Source organism: Seriola dumerili, unplaced genomic scaffold (genome assembly GCF_002260705.1).
Source record: "Seriola dumerili isolate Sdu_G_001 unplaced genomic scaffold, Sdu_1.0 BDQW01000052.1, whole genome shotgun sequence".
Lineage (NCBI taxonomy): Eukaryota > Metazoa > Chordata > Actinopteri > Carangiformes > Carangidae > Seriola > Seriola dumerili.
Window position 1 is genome coordinate 9,436,624 of NW_019174307.1, and position 20,630 is coordinate 9,457,253.

Genomic DNA, 20,630 nt, shown 5'->3' on the forward strand with positions numbered 1-20,630 from the left:
TAAAGCGTTTAATATGTCAAAGCCTCTAACCTACTTAACTTACTGTCCACTGTTCTGTTAGAGGTTTACTCTCAAGTGTTTTAATGCTCATTTTGTTGCTGTGGAAGCTCTAAAATTGCCTGTTTGTGATTTCACAGTTAACGTGTCTTGATTAAAGTCTTTGGAAATGTATTTACTCACTGTTCTCCACAGTAAAAAATACAGTACAAAGGGAAAGGGCACCACTTGTAGGAGGGTTTCATAACTGCAGGTGGGTTTTTGTTCTGAAACTGCAAGAGTCAAAGGAAAACCAGGACATACATCGGCCTCCCAGACTGCATTTCCCAAACAACATTCCCATAGATACATATTTACTTTATCTATCTTTATCTTTGTCTTACACAAACAAACACACGTGCCAAATCGATGAAGTAAACAGTCAGGTTGTGCTGTTGGGGTTCATTATAGGTCTGAAAGCCGGTCACTCACTCCTGAGCGGTGCACAACTGAACCCATTCACACCTGGCAGTACCTGGTGCTAATTTTAAACAAAGGAAACTCCCAGGAAGCTTCCAGCGTTGTGCTAACCAGTTTTCTCCATACGTTTTAAATCACATCATGTTTGCTTATAGTATTTTGTCATGGGGTATGCCGCACAGCACTGCACATATGGCTACAACAACTCCATTCCTATCGTGTCAAATTAAAGTAATTACACCTTTAATCATGAAATAGGCTGTGTGGAACTATGTAGTCAGTTTAGTACTAGTACTGTCAATTATAATTTGATCAAAAATAATCTGCGTAGAAAAGGACACTGACACGTTTAGATGAGCACTCAAAGCCAAACAAAACAAAACTGGGTCCCTCCTCATCTTTACCAAAATTCTATTTCTATGCTTTCTTAGGTTGGTCATTTGGAAAGACATCTAGGACCTCCTCCCAAAAGAGGCTTTAAAATATAAGTATACAAAGCTTGACATCTAACATATGTTTTAAAGCAATATACTCACTACTACTCTGACATTAAATTCTGATGAAATTCACTTTTAAAATACAGTTGCAACTAGTGAAAGTGACCAGTGACATTTCTGAAATGACACTCCACCATGGTTTTTAAAACAAGCTGCAGCCTATTCATCCTCTGTTAAACAAGTTTCAGTCTGTCTTGATGTTTTCCCATCTGCAAATTTACAAACTGTTTCAGTTAATCCCAAATCCACTAGGTGGAACCAGAGGACAGTTGATTGAGCATTGAGCAACGTATTCATTTCTAACTCATGGTTTGAAAAATTGAATTCATTTAAGATAATTATGTCTCAGTATATAAAAAGCTCAATTGATTACTAAACAATGTTATCTACTTCATGCACTTTGTTTCAATATAAAATCAGAGGACTAGCTTGAAGAGTAGTGTTTTAATGTCTCTTTCACTAGATATTTAAAATATATAATGCTTTATATTGACTGAATGTATTATATGGTACCTTGATAAATTTCAATAAATTTAATCTCACTATAACCTTTTCAGCCCAATGTAAAGCATCTACATCACACAGCTTTAAATCAATTTGATCAAGTAAATGATGAACAGAAAGAACTGCCTATAAAAGTGCTTTTAAAAACTAATGCTTGTTTGTCATAAATATGTATTAGTTGATGAGTTAATACACAGTCCTCTACAACTGTTTGTAAAAATGAATCCAATCATCTTCATCACAATCATCAACCAGCCTAAACTCAACTGTATTCCCCTTTCCATTTCTAGAAGGCATTCAGTGTTTAAATGTGAAGTGACACATTATGAACCTGACTTAAGTATACATAGCACACAAAGACAAGAATAAATACAGATCACTGAGGTTTTTAATAATCATCAACACATTTATGTACAAAGCAAGCGGTGTCATATTCAAATGACCAAAAAAATGAATCCTAAAATGCTTTTTTTTGTCATTAAAACAGTTAAAGATTACCCCAGGGAATCAATTCACCAGTCACTTTTGGTACAGAGTCAGTATAGTTACAGTCTGACAAAATTGTCACAGATTATCTTCAACAGTTAAACAGCCCTGGGTATAGAAAAATGACATGGGAGGATGGATCCAGATTTTGAAAATAAATGAGAATTATGAGTGCAAGATTCACTAAAAACCAGAAAAACCTCATCCCTGCCAGTTTCCCCGAAAGCACCAAGATCGTCTTTGTTCTTCAGTTATCCAATGGGACAAATGCTTACAGTGAAACATGGACCCTGTTTACTCACACAAAGAACCAAATACAGGCCAGGGTAACAGTATCTACATGTAAAAAAGATATTAATTATATGAGTGGATTAAATGAAAAGGGGCTTGTTGGGTCTTTCATTAGGTTTGCACATTACTACGTGTTCAGTTCTCTATAACAATTCTCTATTTGCCACCTGAATACAATGCTGCAAGATGATCAAATTTTATGTGGTTATAACTCCTTGTTCAAAAAAATCAAATTGAGACAAAGAACCTGATTGTCTAACACACAAAAACATCTAACAGTGTCACAGCTTGGGACACACTCAACTGTCTGTCTTCAATCCCATTACCACTTCTCATCATTTGTCACCCTCAGTGTAATAACATGAATTATCATCTTCTTGTGTACCTCTAAAAAAATGACACCAATGGAATTTATGTATTAATAATGTAAACAGCCTAACAGAAAGACCAAAGTCTCTCTAAAGTGTATTCAAAAACTGTTTTAATCATGTATTCTATCACACAGTGAAACAAGAATTACTTCCATTTACAGTATTAAGAGAATTTGCATTTTCATCCCTCCCATTCCTTATCAGGAATTTTGGATGGATGGATTTTTTACCACTAGTCTCAAGTATTATGGCAGGTACTGTGCTGCGGGCAAGGTCCCAACAACTAGGACATCCAAGACATCCAACAATCCAGCATTACTTTCAAATGACGCTCCGAAAATCAAACCCAGATGAAAAATGATAGAAACACAGACCTTTCAAATGTTTCTTCTAATTTTAAAATTGCATCATGGCAATTCCCAGGAAATAAAAATATATGATATGCTTTCTATGTATCTTTAAGAACCAGTGTATAGGATTTAGGGGATCTATTGGCAAAAATATAACATTAATGTTTTCATTGGTGTATAAGCACCTGAAATTAAGAATTGATGTCTTTTTATGTTGCTTAATAGGTAATAGGGATAATAGGGATTGGGTCCTCTTCTACAAAGCTTGCCATGTTGCATCGCCATGTTTCTACAGTAGCCCAGAGCAGATAATTTAAACACTGACTCCAGAGTGGGCCTTTCACATTTCTATGTTACCTGAAAGCCACCGTAGGTTCTCCTACTCGCTTGGAAAGGGAGGGGAGAGGGGAGGGGTATTCAGTTGGTTGCAATCTGCAATCTCCCTGCTAGAGTCCACTAAATCCTACACACGAGTCCTTTAAATTATATCTTTTGGTCTTCTGCAAAACACAGAACAATGCATGTTAGGATGTTGGTCTTAAGACTGTGGCAGATTAAATGCTGATTCAAATCTACAGCAAACATGTTTCCTGGTTAAATCCCAACAAAGCCCAAATGAAAGAGGAGGTTAGAGTCAAAGATTAGCTTGATGTCATTTAAAATATAGGTAAAGAAATTCACACCCAGGGCAGTACTAACTGAATTAGTTGTTTTGTGAATAGAGATGATCATTTTTATGGTAGCCAAATTTCAAACTTTATTCTTTTATCAGCCAATGTATTCATTTATTCCCTTCCTTCAAAATAATCAGATCTGGCACCCTGTTCCAGGATTCACAACATGTTGACACTCTCTTGCCCTGGAGACCTAGGCTTATGAAAACAAATCACGTGAGGATCTACCAAAACTTTGTCTGCATTATTTGTTTATAAAAACAGGGACTAGAGGTAACCAAGGGAATACAGCAGAACAAGGAAGCAATCTCCACTCAACACAATCCTTTAAGAAAGCATAAAAGTAAAACAAATTTAGAGAAACTAATCTTTTACAAAAACACTTGCGCCACTAGTTAGTTTGGTTTGTTTCCTCTTCAGTCTTTACAACAGTGACTGCTTGAATGAGCAGCAACGCTGAGGGATGGGTGGTCAAAGTCACTATATACACACACACAGATTCACTTTACAGTCATACAACTGTGCACACGTCAGCATGTCCAGTTTTCTCAGTGGTATCACAGGTGACAGTCTGCCATTCTCTCACACACACAGAAACAAACTGGGGAGCTGAGGGGGGCAGTGGCTGGTGCCGGTGCTCCTATATCATAACTGTGATAATTAGGGTGCTCTTCTTCTGGGTGGTTTACGAGACTCAGTCAGGATATCTGGCTGCCAGAGGGAACTGTGGAAAGGTAGGTCCCTCCTGTGAAGCATTTTTTACATTTTCCTTCAGTCCTTCGATGTGTGGCTGTGTGCAGAGAAAGAGAGAGGAGACAAGGTCAAAGTGTGAACAGTTTGTCTAATTAGCTTGTATTAATTAATGACACAATCATCAATAAATGTGTAAAGATGACATCATTAGGCTTCATTCATAACTTCATAACTACTGCTGGTCTACATAATATTGAGAGGAACAGTTTAGTGGGAGGAAAGGCTGATAGCATTTTCTTTGTTAGCAAACATGAAGCAAGAGTTAATCTGTCTGAATAGCACAGAGAAAGAGAACTACTGTTTAGGGAGTTATGTGCACTGCTCAAATTATCCAGTATCTTGGCAAAAACTGGCACAAAAAACGTGTCTCAGTAAACACATGATGGTGAGAATGTTTAAACTTAAGATATGGTTGATGAGTGGAATTATTATAAAGCTAACAACTGCACTTTGCAATGATGGATGTCACAGTGCAGTGTTAAAGTAGTATTAAATAATTGTAGTACAAAGCTTATTGTCAGGTGTCAAATAAAATAACTAGTGGGCCAAGATCAGCAGGGAGTTATACACAACCAAAAACCAGAATGTTAACGGTGGCACGGAGCATTTCAAATGAAAGGAGGAAACATCTCAAACTTATCTAAGCACCTCAAAGACAGGCATCCAGATCTGTACGTAGAGTTCAGGGTGTGAGTTTCAGTTGTTAACTTTATATCAACAACATGTCGTCAAAATGTTTATATCCTTAAAAATCGCCATTATTGCTTGCGAATTGCGACAGCTGACATCTGTCGTAGCAATGCTCCACATATAATGTTCACAAAGGCTAATGTTAGCTTGTTTGGCGAACATAGTGACAGCTCATAATGTGAGCTGTGTGCTCACCACATTAGTAGGCATCACCATTCAGTCTATCAAAATATAATGTTGACTTTTTTGAATGAATATTTTCACACAATTAGTCTGTCACATTGTAAGCAGGGTTTTGTCCTGCATAGAGAATTACGAGACAGCTTCCTCCATCTAATTTCGTGCTGCCTCCAGCTCTAGATAAACACTTCTTTCGAACAAGCGTTTCACTCAGTGGATTTCTGTCATTTGTAACTGCAACTGCGGCATTAGCTTTCGCGCTATATTGTAATCAGCACAGCGCACCAGGAAATGCACTGCTAAAACTACAGAAGAAGAAAAGAAAATTCCTCCAAAGAGGATCTGTTTTCTCCCAACAGCAAATATGTGTCAGGCAGCAGAACCTGATGTTTCGTGGCTGTGAAAACAGATGAATATTGTTTCTTTTGCATCCAAGCACGTCAAATTTCTCCAGGGGCTCTCGAGGACAAGAATCATGAGGGCAGATGAAACAGCGCAGTCATCACTGATTGTTACAGGCAGTTAAAAAGTAATAATTCATGTTACTTGCAAGATGTGGTAAATTTGTCAGGTTTGGAAGTAATGCACAGTCCCTTCCACTTCTTGTGGAATTGACTGCAGATCACAGTCTGTGTGCAGGATGAGGAGTCAAGGTGAGGGTATTTAGTTGCCAAGTCTTGCCAAGACTTTCTTTGATTTTTCCAGAAACTTTTCTCAAATCAGTCAAATATTAGATGGAAAAATATTCAACTGGTGCGGATTAAAAAAATTCTAGGGACACTAACAGTTCATTTGTAAATGTGACACTAAGGCAGGAAAGGTTTGTTGTAGGGCTGAAGGAATATATTATGTTAATTCTTTTAATTCATTGATTGATCAGTTGATTCAATTAATCGTTTAATTTAGTCTTATAATGTCATGAAATTGTGCAAAATGCGTAAGGTAATATCTAAATTGTTGAACTGTTTATGAATTTGTTTATTGTCCTTTTGTAAATTGCTCAGGATTCACTAGAACTCCCTAAAATTTGTTGTTTGTAAAAAGTTCTTGCAGAAAGACAAAAGTGGACCAATAAGCATTTAACTGATACAGTACGTTAAAATAAAGGAGTTGATTTCAAATTGTGATGGCGGATGAATATTTTTCTACTGGACAATTATCAATTGGAGAAGGTTTACATTAATTTAATAAGCTTAAAAATGTAAATACACAAGTATAATTCAGTTGCTGAAAAAGACTCATATTCGTATATGAAGTTTGGAAAAGAGAACCACAGCATGCCAAGTGCTTTTTAATCCAACACCCCCACAATGGAATAAAGGTGAAATTAAAAAACACTGATAAAGAATCACGATGAAATGGAGGAATAAAGATTGGAAATTTTACCGTGAGGGATTGGCGGTTTTTAGCTTTCATCATCTGAGACATGGGGTTTAGCAATGGCCATCTCCTCCTTGCTATTTGCAATCATCTTACACTTCTACAAAACAGAGAAAAACACATCCGTTACTTAGTACAGGCACAGGTACTGTATGCACATATACATCCACAAACACAAAACCACATTACTCACTTTTCAACATTCTTACATTCAACAATGTTTCGTTCAAACATTTACATTAACTTTATAATTACTGCCAACCTATAACACGCTTTAACACAGACCAATTCACCCCCCACCCAATTACCTCAGTAAGCTCCTTGATGGTGTGTATGTTAGCCTGCTGAGTGACCTTCCTCTTTGCTTCCTCGATGTGGTCCAGGTTAAGGGTTGGTGTTGGGGGGGCGAGGCAGGGGGGAGGCTTGTTAGTGATGGTGGGAAGTGGGGCAAGGGGAGGCATGGCCGCAAGGGCACCCATGTTGGTCAAGGCAGCTGTCATAGTAGCCGCTGTCATACTTGCCATAGCGGCACTCATGGTGATGTTTGACATGCTGGGCATTCCGGGAATATTGGGTATCCCCATTGGACCCATGTTGGGCATATTCGGCATGTTGGGCATCCCCATGCCCATTGGGAGAGGTAAAGGTAGAGGTAAGGAGAGGGGGGCAGGAGATGGAGTGGGTAGAGGGAGCTGGAGGATGGCTTTTGGCCGAAGACTCTCAGGAATGGGAACCCCCGCCTTCGCACACATGGCAGCAGCATTAGCCTTAGCTATCTCCAGCAGCTGGTCCTTATCTGAACACAGGGCAATAGGGCATAGAGAGGGTGGATGGAGAGGAAAATAAGGCAACATTAAGCATAAGAGCAGTCTACAACAAATCTTAAAACAAAATCACGTTAAATTATGATATAAGTGTGGATATACAATCATAAATGTAAGCATTAACCGTCTTTCATTGTCATTGGTAACTATCTAATTGTTTTACCCAGTTCAGTGAGCCGTGGAGGAGTCTTGCTGGTGCTGCGTCTTGTCCGCGACCCTGAGCGGCGCTGTTTGCGCAGGATGAGAACTGGGGAGTGGCTAGGTTCCCTCTTCCACCTATCCCGTCTATCGAACGAACGACTGCGAAACACTGGGCGCCTCCCTCGACCCCTCGATCTAGACCTGCGTCTACGATCGGAGGAACGAGACCTAGATCGCCTGCTTCTGTCTCCTGACCTAGACCTTTTCCTCCGGCCTGTGGAGCGGCTCTTGGATCGCTTGCTCCTCTCTGTGGACTTGGACCTCCTCCTCCCTCTGGTGTTAGGTGAACGGGTTCGAGATCGCCTCTTGCGGGTTGGAGTGCGAGACTTGGACCGGCGGATTCTGGTTCGAGACTTGGAGGATGACCGTTTACGCCGTGTGGTGGAACGTGAGCGTGACCGCCGCCTCCGGGCAGGAGATTTAGACCGTCGCTTCTTCCTTTCTGATGGAGAGACGGAATCTCTTTTCCTCACTGGAGACTTTGACCTGAGGAAAGGCGAATGATTAATATTTGCACAGAATACTGCAACTTAATGTGGTGGGATAGCAGTTACAGAACAAGCAGAAGGCTATGCGTCTTACTTGTTAGTTACATTTACTAATGCAGCATGATTTGAGGATTAGGCCTGGTGATGCATTTGAAGTCCAGTTCATAACATCCAATACCTTTAAATAATTTAATTTAACGCTCTTTAAGGAACCAATAGAAACCCTCATTCAGGATGCACAAGGGGTGAATACACACACTAATACACCACAAACCTGGATTGCTTCTTTCTGGATGTAGACTTGGATGTTGATCGTCGAGGCGATGAAGTTGAGCGTGAAAGTTTCCTGCGATCCGTAGGTGACCGTGACTTGGATAACTGCTTCTTCTGCACTGGAGATGCTGAAATGGAGGAGCTTCTCTGGCGTTTAGATGCCATTTTAACTGGAGATGAAGAATCCTCTTCTTCATCCGTGCCTTCCGAACAATCTGATCCATCTGGGTTAGGCTCTTTGGAACCAGACCTGGACCTGGAAACATCTCGTTCATTGGATGTACTGGTATGCTCCATCTGCTCCTTGTCATGGTTGGTTGCAAGCTGTTCCTGCAATTTATCTGAGGAGCTCCCAACTTGGGGACTGGAGGCAACTGCTGAGGGCACGGGTTTCCAACCACCTGAATGATGCATGTTAAATGACATGGCATAAAGACATGTTAGGACATTTTAAGAGAACAAAACACTTGAATTTATCCACATTATACACTCATAAATATTCTCCACTTGGAAAATAAAAACAAACAAGGAGCATGATGTTAACCAGCAATTCTGATCAGCTTGGAGGAATGAGGGGACAAGAGTGACTTGATTGTAATTTGTCACTGGAATCTAATTATGAGTGGGGGCGATATGCGAGATAGGATCCACTTTTTTTCTACGATAGGCAGAAGCTCTTGGTAACTGAGCAGATACAGCAATTATAGGAAGAAAATCAATTTGAGTTATGTTAGTTTGCCAGAAAACGTAGGATTGAAAAGTCTGACCTGTTGTAGCTGAAAGTCCTCCACTTTCTCCAGCTGTGTGCTCTGCCTTAGGAGAAGAAAACATCTTCGCTTTAACAGGAGAGGAAGATGTGGATCTGGCTGGGGAGCAGCTGCCAGACTGCCCATCACTTGACTCAGACCTGGACTTTGATCTGTTCAAGTCCACAGAGTCAGATTTGGATTTTGACCTTCTTCCACTCTTCTTGGGCGATTTGGACCTCTTTTTCCCAGGTAGTGGCGAGTGTGACTTTGACCGGTGCCTTCGTGACAACGAGCGGGATTTGGAGCGTTTACCAAACCTTGGTGGAGAACGACTTCTCCTGGCAGGGGTCCGAGAACGCCTTCTGACTGGCGACCTGGATTTAGACCGTCGTCGAGAGGGAGGGGTTCTAGATTTGGTCCGTTTGCGAGGACTCCTGGATCTGGAGCGACGGGTGCGCTTTAGGACGACAATGGAACGTGATCGAGTTCGCCTGCTCCTGCGGATCGACCGGGAGCGTGAACGGCGGGATCTGGGGGGTGGTGACCTCCTACGTCGAGACAAGGACCGACTCCTGGAACGTCTGCCTCCTGCGCGTCTTGCCGGTGTCCGCGACCTGGAGCGACGAACAGGACGTCTGGATCTAGAGCTGGAGCGACGGGTTCTAGTGACGGAGCGTGACCGCGAACGTCTGCCAACTGCACCACCTCGTCTGGGTGAGCGGGTCCTGGAGCGTCTTGTGCCTCCACGGGAACGTGACTCTGACCTTCGACTTCTCCTTGGAGACCGCGACAGAGAGGGGGATCTGCGACCACCACGTTTAGGGGATCGTGACACCTTTCTTTTAGGAGAGAGGGAACTCCGGCGTCGCTTTGGGGAAATAGACAAGGAATTTCTCCGCCGTTTAGGAGATTTGGACTTCTTTGGAGACCTTGTCACCTTCTTCTTGGGGGTGAGGGAGCGAGAGGTGGACCGGGACTGACACCTACCTCTCTTGGGAGATTTGGGCGACAGGGATAGCAACTTCTTCCTAGGTTTAGGAGACTGAGAGCGGGACAGCTGTCGACTCTTTAGAGGCGTTGCAGAGCGTTTTCCCTTTGAGGTTGACCTGGAATGGGTTCTTGACCGTTCTTTCATTGCTGTTTGACCACCAGACTGCTCCCTACTGGGACTAGGTGTTGGAGACTGACTATGACTTGAACCAGACCTCTTAATGTCTAGGCCCCTGGAAGGGGAAGGAGACCTGGACCTGGATGTATCGCGTTCCTTGATCTTTGCCCTCTGAACTGAATTGGCCTGATCTTTCAGGCCTGGGTCATCTCTTGGGGTAGCACCTTCCTGTTTAGGGATGATGTCAGGCAGTTCGTGGGCATGGCTGAATGCACCATCTCCATGACCACCCTCTGTCTTAACCCTAACTGTTGTTGTCTGTGTCATCTCATCCAGGCCTGCAGAGGGTGACCTCATACCCTTCTCTGATCCATTGGTGTTATTGCCCTTCCCTTCCATTGAGGACACATCCATATTTGAAATCTCCTCTTTCTTCACTCCAAGCAATGCAGGTTTCTGCATGAGGATGGGAACCCCCTTCTCCTCCCCTCGTTTGCTTTTTGAACCCTGTTTAGATACTGGTTCTTGCAAGTCAGATGCTCCAGCTGGCGAGTATTTGCCATCACCAGCTCCTTTACCTCCTTCACCTTCAGACTCAGAACCTGAAGCTGAGCTGCTTTCAGATGGGGATCGAGATGGGGATTTCTTTTCCTGCTTTTCCTGCTTTTCATCTTTCTTCCTCTTCTTTTTCTTCTTCTTGGCTGCATGTCTTTTGTGTTTTTTGGATTTTGCATCTCCCTCTGTGTCCACACGATCTGAGAGGAGAAATAATGATTTAAAAAAAAAAAAAAAAAAAAATTCAAACAAATAACAGGGTAATTAACCCCTTACTTTCTGAGGAAAATGAATTATGTTTGTGTGTGAGGATCCCGTACCTGTAATTACATCCCTTTTACCTTCCTCTTTCAGCCCAGCATGGTCTCCACCTCCAGCAGCTGCTGCCAGTCTGGCACTATGAACACAAGGAGGCATTTATTTACAAAATGTCCTTATTTCTGTAAAACTGAAGTTTCCAAAACAAAACAAGTTGCCACCTTTTCAATTTTGGTAAGGTGCAGAATCTTGTTTAGGTAAGCATAAAACTCCACTCAGCTGAACTTTTCTTAAGAAAAACCCCAGATAATATGGGATAAAACTTTTTTAAAACCATATTATAGACAATTACATCTCTGTCAACATGTAGCTTGGTGCCTGTTTCACCCCACATTTCTACTCCAATTTGTTAATGTTTTCTGTATGTAAATACATCAAGATTCCCCAGAAATGTATCCACTGCTATTGTTGAAAAAACACAGAAATGCATCATGTAATGGGGGTTTATGTTCAAAACTCATGAGCACAGCTCAAATATGAAATTCTGACTAAGAATAGACTAGAAACCATTGATGCAAAAATGTGTTTACTTTATCTCACTTAGATAAATTGAATCTCATAAAATGGGAAGAGGATGCTTAATTTTAGCCACGTTTCAACCAAAAAGTAACTTTTATCCAGGGACTTTTCTTCAAGAACTAAAAGGTTCCTGTGGTCCATTGTTGTCTGCATTTCCACCTCACCTAAAGTCCAGGGAAGATTATGCAAATCAATCACGACGTATGGAAAAGCAATGGAAATGCACTACACCTCCAGTCCAGTATATCAAATACGGGACCATCCTGTATTATACGAGATGATCCCGTACAATACGGGGTGGCAACCCTAGCCACTCCAGTTGTTGTGGTCATTTATTTTTTTGTGGTCCCGTTTGATTTTTTTTTACCTTCTCTCGGACCTGTCTCGCAGTGTGGAAAATAATGTTGAGCTCACCTGGTGCTCACTTGGTGCTGCAGGCTTTTAAACATGGCGGGTGAAATAAAATGCAGTGAGTACTCGACCAGTCAGAAATGTTGATCACTGCAGACCACACCCCCCAAAGTTCCTGAACCTTTGGAAAACACTACCCCCCAACCAGGGACTTTTTGAGGGGTCCATCAATTACCCCCGAACTAAATTTAAACCCTGGTTACTGCGGTTGAAACGGGCATAGTTCCTCAAAAGGTTCCTGGGAAAAGTTCCTGCAGTGGAAACGCAGCTTTTGACTGAATACACCTATCAAGTCTCAGACAATAGTAGGTTTACTTAAGGTATTTCAATTTTTAGAGCTTTCCATACCTGGCTCTGGTGGTTCGGACAGGTCTCGGTGGGGGTGGTGGTTCTACATCGGACTCTGCGCCAGATTCGGAACTGCTCTCCTTTTCCCCCTTCCTCCTCCTCTTTTTCTTCTTGCTCTTGTGTTTTCTGTGCTTCTTGTTTTTCTTATGGGGTGGATCATTCACTTCCTTGGTATTCAAGTCATCTTTCTCTGGTGCCTCATCCTCACCTGCACAGGGCACCCAGTATTTCAGATTACACAAGTATTTGGCAAATGCATAACCTAGAGCAAGGTATTTCTTAAATTATCTGATTAGTGCTGCACTTTTACTGAATTTAAATTTTAAGGCTTGTGTTGATTATCACACACAGTTTAAGGTACACAGAGGGTAAGGTGATTCGATAACAAGCCATACCACAAGCTGGTATATTTGGGTGACTAAGGCTCAAAAGACGTAAACTCATCCAAGAGCATGCACACTGACATCCGTCCAACACAGAGTTTCTTGGAGATCAAAAATGGAGTTGGAGAGTTGTTTGGGGGAAAAAAGTCTAGCCAAGTAACATTCATGTGTTTTAAATAGTGACGGGACGATAATGGACTTTTATGATACAGTGGCATAAACTAAAAAGTTAAACCTGAAATTTTTGGGGAAACTACATTAGAAGAAACTAAATCAAAATCTAACTAGACAAAAATTTCAATGACGCAGATTTCTTTGTGTACTATCCATCACTCACCTGACGGGATGTCCACTGCACATTCCATTGTGCCGGTGCCGCTGACTTCGGAAAGTGGTCTCTTAATGTCACTCGTGTGCTGCTCCCTCAATCAAAACTAAGGCGGGAAACAGAGTAACTGTAACTCAAGCAACAAAGAATGCAGCACCAACAAATGAAGTAGTACATATTTCATAGCCATGCTACAACAAAATGTAAGTAACACCATCTTGGTTACATCAAGAAGTAGTAACATTTCACACAATGATATGTAAGGAAGGGTACTAAAGAACTTTATAAAACTGATATCCCTTTGGTCTGGAGCAAAACGCCTGGGCACCCATGGTTCTATCAGTGTTAATGACATTCATTTGTTTAATAGTTGACTGTCTGTCGTAATTTATATACATGTGGGGGACAAAATTAGAAACACCTCTCAGTATAACCAACAGTGCCACAAACTACAACCTCCAAAATGACTATGAAGCTGAATAAACACCTCTCTAAAACAGTTTAAAAACAAAAACATTAAAACCTCCATGAGGGCAGGAATTATTCCAAGTCAGTTGTATCAGACTGCTGCTGTAGAAGACGCCTCTGTGATTAAATGATGATTAAAACCAACAGTACAGTATAGAATTTCCTAAGAAAAAGATCCAAAGGCTCAGGATTTCCAATTTTTGCAGTAATGAGGTGAAAAAAATAAAAAACATAATACAATTAAAAGGCTGGACCATCAGTGTATTCCTCCTAATCCAATTTGTGTCCCTGGCAAACCAAGTCTCATCCAATCTCCATTTAAACAAAAGGTCATGTGATCAATACTGATATCAGAACACCTTCTGGCCATTGTGATATTTAAAAACTTGTTGTTGTCTCAACACAAGAACTTTTTTTTCTGGTTAAGAACAACCTGGCTGTTTGGTTGGCAAACCAAACTAGTGCATCTCTGAACACACAATAACCCCAGTGCTTACATAAACCTACAGAATGCTTTAGCTGACAAGATTACTGAGAGGATAACAGGGTGAGTGAGTGATTACTCTTTATTTTTGATTTTACAATATGTAAACACACTTAACATTTAGTTTGCAGTGCACAATTTAGAAAGATTAAAATAAGTAAACAAGAGGTGTATATGTAGAATGACTGCTAATAAATCAGATATCAGGGATAGAATAGCCTGCAAGCATCTAAAGCTGCTAAGGACAAAATACTTATCTAGTCAGAGGTGTAACAGACTCAAACATGGTATACCAGCACCTAAATATAGGAGCACTGGTAGTATAAGCCAATAACCATCTAGAACAAACAGGCCCCCTTCTAACCCAACAAAGGTTGCATTCCCAGCAATAACAACAGTGAGGTAGGATTGTTAATGCAAACAAAGTTATATATAAAGTATATACTCAAAAATCAGATTTTATTCGACTCTCTCAAAGACAACTTAGTGTAACAACATTTGTTTTACCGTTGGCACGAGCCCCTTTACATAAATAAAGATCTGGTTTGATTCATCTTTAAGACTTTTTTTGACCAAACCATGCGCTTTGCTGAAGAAAGCAACCCCTACAACCTTAAAGCTTAAACACGATCAACATTAGCCATGCCACCATACACACATAACGTGAGAAGTCCTGCTGTTTTCAAACACTGGCAATGAAGCCAGTCTAACACACACTTTAATCACCAAAAGCCTTCATGTGCTGAAACCATTACCCTACTTTACGCAATAATAACTTATCGGCAAACAACAATACTAAAATTGTAATACACCAACATTCGACGTTATGCGGCGTTTACCAACACATCTAATAAACATTGTTGCTTCAGTTAATGCTAAAGCTAACCATCAATGGTATGGCTGCCAGCATGTTATTTTAGATTTCATGTAACGTTAGTGAATTTAGCCCTTCTGTTCCCGATACATCATGTCACAATGATAAAATACACGAAAACGCAATTGTTTACATGTTGACCAGAAGCTATATGGATAACAGAGGCGAACTGAGAAAAAGTTTTAAGCAACAAGAGACAGTTCATTAAGACGTTAGATAACGCCAAACACTGTCGGGCCTGCACTGCCACAGCTAGCGTTAACATCCATTCACAGATCACTGTAGCGGACATTAGCTAGCTAACGACAGGTTAAGTCAATAAAACACTCACTCAGTGGTTTTTATAAAGCTGCTCTATTAAAGGCAAATTGTTCTGCACGCTTACCGGTTAGACAAAGTATAAGCTGTAAGAGCCAAACATGCTGCCTGCAGACCGCGGCCTCAGCAGCGTTTCACTGCCAACACGTTCAGCTAGGACACTACCGCTAAGCTAGGTTAGCACGCTCATTGCTATTTAACTAGCTAGTTCGCTAAGACACTTAGTTGCTACTTCTTTCACCAAAGCAGGTTCGTTGGCTCATCAAGGCTGTCTTTTCTTTAGCATATAATTACCCAGGTTGTATTCGATGACTGCAGATCCTGTACAGAAAATACCAGATGGCTGCCGACTTAGAATGTGCGGGACTAAACAACCGCTGAATATGCTAACCGTCAACGTTAGCCAACTAACTGGTCCGCCATGATGGGAAAAGGTATCCCAACATGCCATGCTGCGCAGTTTGAATGGCGGCGTCACGGTCTCCTAGGAAACTCCACTACATGGTAGCAAACCGAGGCAAACTTCAGGATTGTGTTATATGAGCAATGGCTGATCAGCTTTAATTCTTGTTGTTGTCTTGGTGAACATTATCCTATTTATTTTTTCATGCAGTGTACGATGTCAAAAAAGCTCATCGTGCCTGTACATATAAGCATGTACAATGAATGTATATGTATCTTGTATTTTTTACTCTGCCTTGTTCACTTAACTTGAATTCAGACTCAGAGCTTTTGTTGCACTCAGCTTTTTGATGCACACATTTATTTCGATTTTTCTCTGAGAGAAAAAACATTTTCACATTCAGCTACATTTTTATAGTTGAAATATAAACATTAACCTGACCTTGAACTATTTGACAGCATATTCATTTGTATGAATAAGTGGGAGAAAAGAATATCTGAAAAATATTAACAGCCCCGGCTGTTTGAAAGCTGCTGCCTAATAGCCACACATACTGTATAACAACAAAATGATGTATGCACAAGTGAATGCCTATTTCTGTTCTCTCTTTTACCTTCTGTGGTTTTACTTTTCATTTTAACTGCAGTGGATAGAATCACATCTATTAGTACCAATCACCAACACAGTTTACAAACTTTCAACATAAGCTGTATGCATTACTAATTCTGAACCAGGTGGCATTCTTTTTTCTTTTTTTTGGTCTTTTCTTCGAGTGATCACAGTTGAAGAGTTTAAAAGTTACACATTATAGTGGTATTAAAGTCCCATGTTACAGAAAATGTGCACATCTAAACAATATTCTGTATTGTTAATATATTTGCTTTAATATCTGTTTTGAACTTCAAATACATTAGTAGGTCTTTTAACTGAGACACAGACCGTATAATGGTTTTTCAGCATTATTTCTTGTAAAAACTTATTAAGATTTTTTGGGGAGAAATTTACTCTGAAGTTTGGAAGGTTGCATGGATTATGCATTTTTTCTGTCATATAAAACCAATCATTCATCAAGTCATCAGTCATTAAGATCAGAGAGAGGATCATCAACTCTGACCCCCCCTCCATTGACACACAACACATAACACGGCGGGAGAGAAGTGCACTGCATCTTCAGTGACCGACAGCTTACACTCAGTTCAGGTGTGAAGAGCTTCTACATCAGTTTTTTTCCAGCCACTGTCAGACTAATTGTAAAGGACATTCTGCCTGGAAGGAAATACCACATCCCCCCACCTCATTCAAACCATTGACTCCAAAACACACACACACACACACACACACACACACACACACACACACACCATAATTTTACTATTGTTCTTATAAAACTCGATATTTATCTATAGTTTGTATTTCTTTTGTGCAATAGTTTTTATTATTTCTCTATTATAAACTCAGTATATATATATATATATATGTATAGTGAATATTTTTCAATTTTCCAATGTACCTGTGCTGTCCTGTACCTATGCAAATGAAAAATAAATCTAATTTGAATCTTATTTCTGGATGATTCCATAGACTGTAGACATGCCTGGAGGCAAGTTCTCTATTCAGTTCACATTCGTGGAGAAGGTGCTTTTACTCTGAAGGATAAGCGCCGGAAGTGTTACTGTTGCTCTGTCTGTGAGCTGCTCTCAGGGCTAGACGATAGCGAGAAGTGTTACTAGTCAGTGAAATGTTTTTAGTTGAAACGTCTTTAGTAGTTGAGTGACATGAAGAAGAGGTTTAACATTGACCTGGACGATTCTGCTTTCACCAAAGAAAGAACACCGGTCGGTATTTTGCAGAATTTAACGCTAACTTCTTACGGCTAGGAATTAGCTAGCTAACTAACACTATCTTCCTAGCGGGAAACTACAATTTTCAAAATTTTGCTTACGAAATAGCTTACCAACTTACCAACAACGTAAACGTGAGTAGCTGTTCTACATGATTTCATTAATTATTATCGATTCTCAGACAAGCTGTTGGTGTAATTGTATTACAGCCAAAGCCGCGGTTTCTGTCTTCATCCAAAGCGGGACAAACCACATCAGCCTCATCTGCATCCTCAGCAGCAGGGTCAGTGGACCAGCTCCTGTCTTATGCAGAATACGTCGTCCAGAGTAAAAGCAATGTGGCTGCTGCTCCTCAGAGAGAGGCTGCCCTCAAACTCCCCAGGACTGAAGGTGATGGAGTTACCAGTCTGAAACAAACTGAATGTGGTTCAGTATCGTCTGCCACCGGAAGATGTGCAACAGTTCAGGACTGCGCTAAGGGGAATGAAGGTGGATCTGAAGGGGTTCAGAAGAAAGAGGAGGAACGGGTGGCTGGCACAGACCAAGAAGAGGCTAACTGTCAAAGGTCAGATGCAAGACCGTGCCTGGGTCCTAAAACGGTGGGGTCAGGGAGCAGCATTGTTGTCAGTCCTCGACAGGTACTGTATGCCCCAGAATGTATGTTTATTCTACATACCTGCTTATTTCAAGTCAGGGACATATTAGAAGGTAATTTAGTTTTTAGTTACTTCCCATGGAGGGTCAGACACTTATGTTGTATCTGGAAATAAACGAAAGTGTTTTCAGGTTTGTTATTTGGTTTGCACAGTGGTAGGTATCACATCACGTTTGTTTTTACTTATTCAGAGGGGAAATCCCATTCTGAAGTTTGTGAGGAGTGTCCCATGGGAATTTGGAGATGTTGTACCAGACTATGTGTTGGGACAGACAACGTGTGCTCTCTTCCTCAGGTGGGTTTTTGTGCCTTTTAAAATAGTGTGTTAACGTGTGTGAGCTCACGAAGAGGTGTTTGCATGTGAACACAGAGGAGTTAACAGTTTGTATTAATATTTGATTTGCAAACATGCTTAAGAAACATTTTTCATTCGTTTTTCTCTTTGTATGTTTTGTTTTGTTTTAATGTTGGATTTTGGGCCTGGCTCCAAGTCTGAGGTATCACAACCTCAACCCAAATTATATCCACGACCGTTTGAAGCAGCTTGGACAGACTTTCACTCTGCGAGTGTTACTTGTTCAGGTAGATGTGGTAAGTAAAAAGTGTTTTGCAACACTAACCTTGACATTGACAAGTTATATTATTTCACTCAACATTGATAAAAGTGCTATGTTTTACAAACAGTAATATTCTAATTCCTTATTTTAATTCCTTATTCTGGTTGTTGGTATTCATGAAACTTAGCCTTTTTTACTATTATGTAGATCAAGACATGTTTTAATTCATTGGTTGCTGCATATCAAATCTGTTAATTCTGACATTTTGCCAGTTATAACAGTGATAAATTAAAAAGCTCAAATTATAAAAAATTATAATTGAATTTTGTGTTGTTATTCCTCTACTATAGTGCTTTGTCTGATGGGCAGTGATGCTTTCCACAACACTAAGTTGAACATTCAGCAATGTTATTTTTTACTAAATGGAACCGCCTCTACAAAACACAAAAGCATTAAAATGAACGAATTGACAAATATTTTGTATACATACTGTATAGAAAAACAGTTTTTCAGGATATCTCTATTTGCAGCAAATCTACAGCTCCATGTTCCATTTTTAAAGCTTTAAGAATTAATGTAGTTTTTCTCACTGACATTGGTTTTCCTAACAGAAAGATCCTCATCATGCATTGAAGGAGCTGGCTCGCATCTGCATCATGGCTGACTGCACACTCATCTTGGCTTGGAGGTAAGACCAGCAGCAGATTGCCAAGAAGACTCAACAGTTTGTTACAGGACGGACATAATAGAGATAGTGTACTATTTTAACTGTTTTAAATATGTAAACTTCTTTCATACTGCAGCAATCATTCTTGAAATATGTTGGTTTATTCTGGCCAGGAACAACAGGTGAAATAATGTCATGTTGTGCTTGGCAAATAAGCTATTAAAAAAAAAATTCCTAATGTTTTTGTTATGTTGATTTCACAGTCCAGAGGAAGCAGGGCGTTACCTAGAAACTTATAAGTCGTATGAAAAGAAACCCGCAGACCTACTGAAGGAGCAAGTTGAAAAAAACTATCTGTCAAAGGTTGGTAGATTCATCCTTTTCTATTTTTAATATGATAATTTCTCCAATTTGGAAAATTATGCAAGACATTTCAGTGTGACCAATTTAAGATGATGCAGTAAGAGGAAAATAATCTGCCAAAGTCTTGCAGTGTGTTTCAGTCTTGGAACAATGCTATGCTGATTGGATTTTGATGTTTCTTTTTTTAAGGTTACAGACTGTCTAACCACAGTAAAGTCTATAAACAAGACTGATGCCATTACCTTGCTGTCCACTTTCTCGGTGAGTAGTTTCATTCTACTTAGTTTCATTTAGTGATGTTCTCATATTGTCAGAGGGAATGATGTGGTCAATACATCGAGATGATTACTTTTTATTTATTTTTTTATTTTACAGTCTATAGAGGGAATCATCAGTGCATCTAAGGAGGACCTGGTTCTCTGTCCAGGGCTTGGACCACAAAAAGTATGTAAAAATACCCATGCAGGTTATGAATATACAGAGCGTAGATGGAACATTTGTTGAATTACTATGTTGACCATTTGTGCACACAGGCGAGACGACTCTACGATGTTCTGCACAAGCCCTTCCTCAAGTCGAAAACAGAAGACAACTGAAACATCTGACCAATGATGTGTGACATGCCTCTGAAAAGAACTTGAACAGACACACACAAGGACTATACTACAAACATTCTTTCTATACTGAGTCAAAGAAAGAAATGTGTAACATGTGACAGCTCTCAGACTGAGAATCAGCTGGTATTGTTTTAAGGATTTAAGACGTGGACTTTTCAAGTGTTTGAGCTGTACACTGATGAGATTTTTTTTTTGAGTTATGGAGTGATATCATTTGTTTATTGTTGCATTATGTTGTTATAAAAT

At 40.2% G+C, this 20,630-nt stretch overlaps 2 protein-coding genes across 4 annotated transcripts; one reads left to right on the top strand and one right to left on the bottom strand.

Moving 5' to 3' along the window:
* Positions 1-1,827: 1,827 nt before the first annotated feature.
* Positions 1,828-15,695, bottom strand: LOC111218217 (serine/arginine repetitive matrix protein 2-like). 2 transcript variants are annotated; one of them, XM_022740400.1, is made up of 10 exons: positions 15,576-15,695; positions 13,147-13,243; positions 12,427-12,634; positions 11,151-11,227; positions 9,186-11,030; positions 8,420-8,819; positions 7,620-8,143; positions 6,941-7,428; positions 6,639-6,732; positions 1,828-4,419 (listed from the first exon to the last, which is right to left on the bottom strand). In XM_022740400.1, exons 2-9 carry the CDS (start codon positions 13,172-13,174, stop codon positions 6,658-6,660), a joined length of 3,645 nt encoding a protein of 1,214 aa, XP_022596121.1. In that variant the 5' UTR covers positions 13,175-13,243; positions 15,576-15,695; the 3' UTR covers positions 1,828-4,419; positions 6,639-6,657. The 2 variants fall into 2 exon arrangements, with proteins under 2 accessions (XP_022596121.1, XP_022596122.1); XM_022740401.1 differs by lacking the exon at positions 15,576-15,695 and adding an exon at positions 15,349-15,401.
* Positions 15,696-17,350: 1,655 nt separating this feature from the next.
* On the top strand, positions 17,351-20,605 carry ercc1 (ERCC excision repair 1, endonuclease non-catalytic subunit). Of its 2 annotated transcripts, XM_022740402.1 has the most exons (9): positions 17,351-17,519; positions 17,735-18,163; positions 18,372-18,475; positions 18,672-18,771; positions 19,349-19,425; positions 19,668-19,767; positions 19,957-20,028; positions 20,143-20,211; positions 20,301-20,605. In XM_022740402.1, exons 1-9 carry the CDS (start codon positions 17,460-17,462, stop codon positions 20,361-20,363), a joined length of 1,074 nt encoding a protein of 357 aa, XP_022596123.1. In that variant the 5' UTR covers positions 17,351-17,459; the 3' UTR covers positions 20,364-20,605. The 2 variants fall into 2 exon arrangements, with proteins under 2 accessions (XP_022596123.1, XP_022596124.1); XM_022740403.1 differs by lacking the exon at positions 19,957-20,028 and having other exon boundaries at positions 20,150-20,211.
* The last annotated feature ends 25 nt before the right edge of the window (positions 20,606-20,630 follow it).